This window comes from Crocodylus porosus, unplaced genomic scaffold, assembly GCF_001723895.1.
Source record: "Crocodylus porosus isolate Cpor-Errol unplaced genomic scaffold, CroPor_comp1, whole genome shotgun sequence".
Classification (NCBI taxonomy): Eukaryota; Metazoa; Chordata; order Crocodylia; family Crocodylidae; genus Crocodylus; species Crocodylus porosus.
The window spans coordinates 88,025,637-88,035,623 of NW_017728943.1; the positions used below are offsets into that span (position 1 = coordinate 88,025,637).

Consider the following 9,987-nt stretch of genomic DNA (forward strand, 5'->3'; position numbering starts at 1 on the left):
AAAATCTTTTTTTTTTTTACTCTGCCTTCCTGAAGTAAATTATGTATCTTATTCGGTGCATGTGGTATGCAAAAAAATATAGCAGGTTTGATGGAGTGCATTTACACCAAGGTGGCAAGATGGCCCCAAGCAAATTCAACCTGCCTGCCCCTGCTGATATTCTCCAAACCAGGCAATGTAACAGTGAGGCTACTTCAGGCCAATTCTCTACTGCCACTCTCAAGTGGATTGGAAACTTAGGTCCCACGAGTAGCACCAGCTGGAGCAAACTGCCATCACAGCATAGACCCGCTCTGGAAGTCCCCAGATAGATCATGTGCTTAACATTTACATGCTATTAGTAGACTCAATGATTTAATTAGATAATTCTTCATGTAAAAAGTTAAAAATATCTGTCAGTTTTTGTTGAATCAGAACCTTACATGCAAATTTTCAAAAGTAGCCATCAATTTTTATCACATCTATTTTTGAGTGCTCAATACGAACAAAATAAGTATCTAAATATTTAAAAATAAGTGGCCACTTTTGACCCAAAGCCAGTTAAAGCCAATTGGGAGGATTTTTCTAGTGATTTCAATGGGCTTTGGATCAGGTCCTTAAACAGTATAGTTGATAGGACTGTACACCATATTTGATCATAATTAGCCTGGAGCTTCCTGTTGAAATCTGCAATTGTTTTAAACTAAGATTGCAGAAGTTAACGTCTGCTTGTGCTTTTAACTGCTTTTGAATGCTAAAACACCCTGGGACTTTGTAGTGCAGGATATTCTACGAATAGATTATGTTGTTGCCAAAGTGCTATACAACATAATTCTGAGCAATCTTTGTTTCTTTTTTCCCCATAAAGTGGGACACCCACACAACAACATTATAAACACAGAGATCACCTTCATTAGCATGATTTCTGTTCTTTGGCACAGCAAGGATTCATACTCTACAGTTTTAAGTTCAGCAGGCTTTTCACATAATGAGCAGCAACCCAAAAATAGTGATTTCTGGACCATAACAGATGGTCATTAGGTATTACCACAGTCACTGGTCAGCAATTAAGCTTCTTTGTAAAGAAGCTCAGCCCTACATCATCCAGTGTGGTTGATGCTGTTTTATTTGCTACCCTAAGCCATAATAGTTGCTTTTTCATAAATTAAAATCAAGGATGGATTAGTTAAACTCTAGTTATTATAGCATATAAAATAGCATTAGCACAAACCCAAAACAAATTGCTTTAAGCACATTCAAAACTACCTTCAGTGTTGAGTAACTGTTGCTGAAGAACCCAAAATGTTTTGTTCATATTTACAGATTTATAAGTAAAACAAATCTAAATTCAGTTCTTCACTTCAATATCTATATATAGTTACACATATGGCTGTACAAATTACAATATATAATATTGCTTACAATTACAATATATAATATTGCTACAACATGAGCATTCATGTCTGGATCATCTGCATTAATTGACAGTATAGGTAGCCTAATTTACTGTTTTCATAGCTAGAGCAATCTGTAATTATTTAACACTGGCCAATTGCCCATCAAGAATGACAGGGGATGGGGAGGGGAGGGACTGGGGCTGGGATGGAGTGCCGCCACCTAATGTCCCATGCTGTTACTGCTCTGCCTCTTGCAGAGAGCAGGGTGGGGAGCTGAGGCCAGTACCTCCCCCAACCCCATCCAGTCCTTGGGGTCGCTTGTAGGGAGGAGGGTGGGGGAGCTGAAGCCAGTAGCTCCCCCACTCTGTCTGGTCCTTGGCATGGCTTAGGAATCATGGCAGTGCTCCCCCACACTTGAAGCACTGTGATTGGCTGTTTCTGTCAGCCAATCAGAGTGCATATAAAGCGTTACAGCTGGACGGACAGACAGACAGACTTAGGCTTTTATAATATTAGAATTTCTGGTGGATTTCAGGCATTTATATGTGATTAATACTCATCTCTTTCTCTCTGTCCTGTGTGTGGGTGGGTAGATCTATCTATCTATCTATCTTCAGATATATTATTCATACACAAAAATATATATATGTATACGTGTATATATTATATATATGTATGTATGTGAATGTATTTGTGTGTGTGTGTGTAGTAGTGAAATGTTTGAGTTTGGGGCTTATGTATATTTGGGCTTCTGAGACAGTCTTCACAACTCAGATATTTTGCTACTAAAACCACCTGATTTCTCAATGTACAATTTTATTTCTGTATGACCCACTGGCTAAGCCAATGGTAATTCTAGCATTCTGTCTCGAAAAAGGTTAACTGGCTCTTCGCTAATTTTTTTTGTAAAATGTCTTGTATTCTACATGTAATACCATTTAAGATAGACAGATATCACTTTTTAGCAACTGTTTAATGACAGAAAATTTACATAGAGTTTTTCAACTCAGTGCCCTTGACATAGAGGTATGTTGCAATTATAGAGGGAAAACAAATCTATTCCTTTTCACTTTAGCACTCCAGTGTTTACAGAATTCTTGTAGCATCTAAATTATTTACAAATGGGGGAAAGTCCCAAGGGATTTGACTTCTGCCTTTATTTGTAGAATGTACAGATGTGGTTATTGCTCACTGTGCCAATCATGCATACCTGACACAGTCAATGCTCCCCTTTCAGTGAACAGGAATTTGGGCTTTGCAAGGAATGCTAGTTCAGGCCCTAAGATAGAAACTGATATTTACACAGGCAAAACTCATGATTATTTTTTGCCTTCTCAGCAGGTCACATCTTCTAATATTTTTCTATTCTTGTTGCTATGAAACCTCAGAGGTCTGGAGTTCAGACTTGGTTTGGATAAAATCCTGAAATTTGGGTGCATGTCTGAATTATCTCAGTCTTCTACGGGGCTAACATTCTTCTCTACAAAGTCAAACCTTGTATCAAACCTTGTAATTGAAAAACCACCTACGATGGGAGAGCGGAAAGTAAAATTCACTGTTTAAAAAGTCAAATGTATGGGTCAAATTCATGCCTTGTATAAGTCCACTGAAAACAGTGGCATTACCCCACAGAAGTGTTTGATCTTTTGGAGTACAACCACCCACAGCTGTAGAAACATAAGGCTCCAATCCTGTGACCCAACTGAAGTGAGCAGTTCTGGCTCAGGTTAGTACTCTCATTCCAATTATGTAGTCCTGTTGCCCTAGTTATAAAATTAACATGACATTAAACCTAGTAAGGTCCTACATATTTAAGTAAGGGTTCAAGAATTAAATTCTGCAATACTATTAATATGCCAACAATTATATTTGGAGGCAATATAAGGAAACCAAGGCCCTGAATTATGTCACCATAAACATTACTTATATTAATTAAAAAAGGGCTGGTTCCAATACCCACTTCAATTAACAGAGATGTTCCAAATGCCTTTAGTGGTCCTTTGGTTAAGTATACTTACAAATAGTGCATATATGTCAAAGCAGTTTCGCCAAGTACAGGTATATATGTACAGTTCTGCTAAAAATATATCTCAAATGGCTTATGGGGGATTTAAATAAATGTGAAAACTGTATTACCTTCCCTCCTAGGATCTATTAGAAGAACTGAGCATCAAAAGCTCCAGTAACATTTAGAGGGGAAGCTCTATCCCTCTGAAAATCAGACCCCACATTAAATCAACAGCTTTTGATGTGTGCTTTTTCAGAGTTTAGAACAACAGGATATTCAGAGAATAATCAGAAAGAATCTGATTTTGGCTAAGACACTCATATGATGTAGTCTAATTGAGAGTACAAGTCGTGCACAGTGAACTCCACAAATATTTTATCTGGATGATGTCCCAGTCTGAGTCCACCAGATGGCACTATTATGGTGCCTGGTGTAAAGACAAGGGGTCCTCATAAAAAGCCCTGTAGAATCAATTTTTGCAGATAATTCACTTGTCATTTTTCTTGAAATAAACAGTTTGTACATACATTCTGGCCACCTTAGAAGACATCTATGTTGTAAAAAATATTTTAAATATTTTTATTCATTATAAAAAGTATGCTATTTTAAAAGGTCTAAAACACAATAAAAATAATAATTACAAGTCAAAGAGGGTATTGACATCTTGTTAATTTGATGGTGCAAAGTAGAACTAAGTTTCCCTTTAGAAATCACTGGGAATTGAATATTTAAAATCTTCTCTTCTTTGCATTTTCTTGTTATTGTTGAACCGAGTGTTATTATTTTTTAAATAATTTTAAAATTCCCTTGATGGTAAAGGTGATTTTCCCAGTCCTCCTCATATCATCACCAAGGACTGTTCCTAGGAAGTCTCATGAAGGCTCCTAAGCACTTAGTATTAAGTGACTATGTGATTACATCCTGATGAAGTTAATGGGGACTAAACTTCATGCTTGATGTTGAATGTGTGCTTAACTGTTTTGCTGGATGACTTAAGCTATACGTAAGTGCTTTGCTGATCTGAGGCACAATATAGCAACTCCGCCTGAGAAAGAAAACAGCTCCACACAAAGAATGAAGGTATTGAAACAGGTGTTTCTAACAAGCTGCTTTGAAGTTTTGTTTTTCATACATAGCAAAAGCTGCACTAAAGCAGTTAACTTCCTGCTATCTTCAGGTTGAAATAAAAGACCTTATATTTTTCCTAAACAGGATGTCAAAGTATCAGTTTTAATTTCAAAGTTTTCGTCCAAAGCCTTGACTGTTGCAAGAAATGTTTTCAGAAATGTTCTCCCTTAGGGAGAACCCCACTGCCCTCTGAATCTATATTATATGTATTCCCACTTCAATTTTTCCACCAGTCACATTTCCTGTTTCCCAAACCTCTAAAGTGGTCTAGCGTGCATGGGACAATTTTTAATATTAGGAAGTGGCTTTTGTGACCCAATTGCTTACCTGTACAGCAACTTTGAATCTACCACAGTGTTTGATATTTAAACAATAGTTAACATTTTCCTTTTTTTTTAAATGCTAATGAAACAGAACTCAGGTGGATAAACGGGAACTGAAACTGTTGATCTTTGTTCCATTTGCTTCTTCATGCTACCTCTCTATTTAAATATCATTTAGTGCCACTGATTTTAAGCCAAAAGTAATTTCCTGTGCAAGTACCATTTATAACTCGTAATTATTATTTATAATTAACTAGTTATTCTAGGAACAATGCAAGGGCTTTGTCCAGAATTTAGGTTCCTGTGATTCTTTTGTCTTCAGCCTTATGTACCACCTGAACATATTTGAAGGGTTGATTTCTGGGATGGGAAATCTCTGAATCTGAGTGGGTAAGAGAAGGATGGCTATTTTACCCATTTTCAACCTTTTTATGCCATTTTCTGGGATCCTTCTTAGTTTGGTAGTACTGGGTAGCCTGTAGGCATGTCTAAGCACTGCACTACAGGACTGAGGAGCACTAGACTGAGACATGCTATCTATGCCTGTGTCACGCACACTAGTTCCTTAGCAGGAAACAGTGTAGCCAGCTGAGTGGGATGCTGCATGGGCACCAGCAAACTCTTCTGAGAGAAATTGTTTATTAGTTCATGGCCACAATTGCACTAAGCTACTCACACTCCTTCTCGAATGGGAGGAAGGACAGCATCTCAACACAATGGTCCTTGGCACCATAATGGGATGGTAGAGCCATGTTCTCTGAGTACAAAAGGAAATGTATAAGTGGAGACTTTAAAACAAATCTCTCTGAACCAAGCCAGTGATAGCCCAGGTTGTCAACTGACCTCGTACTTTAGCATTAATAAAAATCCTATAAAAAGATGTATAGCTTTGCTAGTATCACTGCAAAATTAAAGGAAGGTAGTCAAGATACATACTTGTGCAGATGACTGCAGGTCTACGCATGAGAAGCCCCTTCTGTTACCCTATTTGCAGCACTACCCAATATTATATATGGACTGCAAAGTAATTACTTTTGGCAGGGATAGATTGAGTTGGGGCATGGCTTTTTTAGCCCACTTTTTGTAGGACGTTCCTCAAGAGAGGCAAGCAGATCAACCCTGAATAGGGCTGCATGGGTGACTTGGGAGCTGTCTCAGGTTCCTTATGCCCCTTATGGAGTCCTGTGACCATCACACCAAGATCCTCAATGCATGCACTTAGGCAGGGGTATGGAGAAGTGGAGGCTGTCCTACCATTCTCCCCTTTAGACCACTGAGACAGAGTACAAGGCCAGACCAAGTCCAGATGTTCAGTGCCTTGATGGTTGTAGCTTCTGCCAAAGAGCAACACATTAGACCTGCTGTTGACTGCCTAATGCCTCGGTGAGGGAATACTTTTGTCAGGGTGATGTCCCTTAGCCTTACTCCAACCAAGGAATACCCATAAGGCAGTGGAGGGTAGTTTTTGTTCCTGGGTATGAGTGTAAACTGCATCTGACTGGAGGGCATGGTGACAACATAGTAGGACTACTCATGGTAGGGTAGCTCCTATAGAACACCATGATCTTGTAACCTCAAGAGTAAGGTGAGTATAGGGTGCCTCAAAACCCTAGCAAAGTAATAATACATGACAATAATGCTTTGCAGTTACATACATCTAAGCAATTTCAAAACACTTTACAATTATTCCTTAAAAAATAATTGTAATTAGCTAGTAATGTCCTACACTTGCAAGTAATAGGGACCTACAGCTAGGCTTACTGAAGTAAGTAGCCTGGAAGTAAAGGGTCTGATGTTCAGACATATGGAAGTCAAGGGGTACTGAGCTCTCAGCCTATTTGAATTCATTCAGCCTGTATGCAAAAACAAAAAAAATACATGCTTTATGATCCTCATTGGTCATCACAAAGAATAGCAAAAAACACAAACTGCAACTCTTGTCACTGTTGCCAGTAAGAAACAAACCCCACCATGGAGGCTCATTGCAAGACTGGAGAAAGAAAGGAGGAAATGGGGGAGGGCAGAATTGGGAGAGAGGGAGAGATCATCCCACACTAATTACTGCCTGAGGGCTTGGGGATTAGTCACATGCAGCTCTCCTGATGGTGCTGACGTGGTGCTAGGGACAAGGCTCATTTCACAAGGGAACTGCATTGGGAAGGGGTGGTTAATAGTAGATATTGCTGAATAAATCACATAGAGAGAGCCAAGTGCCTGCTCCTGCTGCAGCACACTGGAAAGTCTCCCCCCCTCCACCCCAGCACTGCTCCTTTTCCTCCTCCCTCAGCACAGACCCCGGATCTCCCCTTCCAACCCCCAGACACTTATAGAAAGCAGAAGGGAGGGGAAGGGGTGGCCTGCAGGAGGAGCTGACCCGGCTTTTGACACATGATCAGGAGGAACAGCAGTGGTAGCTGCAGAAGAGGGATGGCAGGGGGAAGCAGAGGTAAGACCCAGGCAGCAGCATCCTTCTGCCAGGCCTGGGCACTCTGCCTGGCAGCAGTCACTCTCTCTCAGCTGGTGGATGGGAGGGAAGCCACAAAGGACTGGACACAGGAGAAGGTGGGTCATGCTTGCATTTCTCAGACTGTTTTTTATCCACCCCCCTGCTTCCCCCAACTTGCTTGCAGAGTGGGGATTTGATCTCTCTTGTAGAGGGGAAGAGAGATCAGCAGATGAAAGCCATTTAATGCCCCAGAGCAGTTTCTCTGTGCCAGTCAGGAGGCTTCTAATATGATCTTCATAAGATCCCTTCTCTTTCCTTACTAGAGAGAGAGGTAGTTAGCCCTGTCAGTCTAAACACAGGCTGCCCTCCCCTCTTCCTTACTAGAGACAGTCAGATGAATTGCATCTTTACTGCAGAGCCATCTCTGATCAGTGGGGATCCAGGTTTTCTCTGTTTACAAAGCCCAAATTCTTGGATTAAAACCCTGCCTTTAAAGCAATTTGGAAACCTACCAGCACCAAAATATATAGGTATTTAGAATTTAATTTTATTATAAATAATAAAATAAATTCTAAATACCTATATATTTTGGCATTTGATATCACTTTTTTTATCATGGGAAATCAGAGCTCCCCCTGTCCCCTTCACTCACCAGTTTGTGGGTCCAGTTGTGGCTGCACCCCCCTTCTCCCCACTGGTTTGTGGCACTGAGCAGCTCTGATATGCCATTGCCTCTCACTCACATGCCAACCCCACCCCAGCCCTGCTGGTGCCCCTTACTCCTGACCTGCTGCCCCCACCCCTGCCCCCCAGTGCACGAGGAAGGGAATGGGTGTGTGGGGAATGAGGGGACGTGGGCACTGGTGATGCCCGGGGGGCCAGGGAGGACCAAGGCAATGCAGCAGGAGGTCTGGGGGGCATGTGCACCCCAAGACTTCTGTGTCCAGAGCAGGGCATGAGACTACAGCTGGGCCAGACCAGCTCTGGGCAGGAGCTGCTTCCACAGCCCAGTGGGCAGGACTTGGTGTGGGAGTGAGCGCCAAGCTGCCATGGTGAGACAGGGCAGCAGCACAGAGTTGTGGCAAGGGGAGACCCACAGTTTACCATGTTTTTCTTCTTTAAAGGGGGAAAACCCGTTATTTTCCCAGTTAAAGAGAAAATCTGCCCTTTTTTTCTCTGTTAAAGGAGAAAATCCACATTTTTCCACAGCAAATGGAAAACCCAGATCCTTGATTATCAGGCAGCTATGCCCCTTTGTGTAAGCAGCATAGTTTAGATCAGTAGTGAACAGAACACACATTCACCCTTTGGGGGATAGGGGGCAAATCTTAGACCAGTTCTGCCATGTTTAAACCAGTCTTCATGTGCCAGACTTCTGTTCTGTTACAGGTATAGGCCAGTTTTCAATCACTTATACTGGTGAAAGGGTAACGTTTGTACCTCGCCTATGTGATGCTACCAACATAAAGATCAGAAATCTTAACCTATTATTTAAGAGGTGCTGTTATTAGGAGGTACCAGTATACATTGCAGTGGCAGATAAAGAGATAACATGGTCTCTATCTTTTGTAATTTAACATCTGTACAGAGAATTGTTTTTCCTGAATTTACCATTGTGATGATATATGATTTACACCAAGTTGGAACCGGTAGAACAACAATGTAAATGTTTAACAGTGAGTGCTGCTGAATTGGAAAAAAGTTGATGGGACTCTGGAAAAGAAATCAAAATATAATTAAGGTGATTCAAAGAGGCTTTAATTAGATCTTAGTTGAGGAAACAAAGGGCTCCTTGGTGAACTATGTCTAGCTGACAAATATGAGTATTGTTATGGCTGATAACCAGGGATCCTGGTTTCCCATGGAAAAATGGGGGGAAATGGGGATTTTCCCTTTTACCCAAGGAAAAACATGGATTTTTAATTTTAACAGAGAAACATGCAGATTTTACTCTTTTGCAAAGAGTTCCAGCCTGCAAGGGGCTGGGGGCAGCAGGAGGAGGGTGGTCAGGCAGAGTGTATATGCACATGGCCGCTAGACAGCTTGGAGAGCAGCTCCTGCAGGTAAGTCTGATGTGGGGGGTGGTTTTGAGGCCCTCACAGGGAGGGAGTTGGGCAGGGCTGGGTCCCCTCGCTGCTCTGGGGTGAGCAGGGGGTGTGTTGTCAGGGCAGCATCAAGGAGCTTCTCTGCCTGGCCCGGCTCTGCTCTGCCCTGCCATGCCTGCCCTCCTGGGCTGTGAAGGCCCTGCGGGGAGGGCAGCAGGGTGGGGAGCCCGAGCCCACAGCTGGCACTGGCTATGCTGCCTGTGGGAGGGTGGGACCTGACCTTCCCCCAGGCTGCGGTAGCTGCTGCCTCCTGTGGATGGTAGCCAGGCCTTGGGTGCTTCCGTGGGGGGGAAGAGGGCTGCGGACATGACTCTGGACCTGGGTCCCTGGTCTCATAAGCTGTCAGCTGGGGGCCCCTCTGGCAGGGCTGGGGGAGGCAGGAGGCTGTGGGCAGGGGGCACCAATAAGGCCAGGGGACTGTAGTTGGAGAGTGGCCCAGTCCCTCCTTTTCTCCAGGTAGAGGCAATGCAAAAGGGTCAATGCTGGGAAAGAGGAGTTGACAGTGCACTTCATGCTGCTGATCTTTTCTATTTCATAGGTATTGTCAAAGCAAAATCTAACTCGTATCTTCTATTTTCCTTAGTTCTTGTTATAAATCTGC

General features: G+C 42.2%; 1 protein-coding gene across 1 annotated transcript in view; it reads left to right on the plus strand.

The window, feature by feature from the left end:
- Positions 1-7,145: 7,145 nt before the first annotated feature.
- The window catches only part of QPCT (glutaminyl-peptide cyclotransferase), a 22,603-nt gene continuing 19,761 nt past the window's right edge, over positions 7,146-9,987 (plus strand). Inside the window, exon 1 of the mRNA XM_019549745.1 lies at positions 7,146-7,397. Within this exon, the coding sequence (XP_019405290.1) occupies positions 7,224-7,397 (174 nt within the window). The 5' untranslated portion in view covers positions 7,146-7,223. The remainder of the gene's footprint in view (positions 7,398-9,987) is intronic.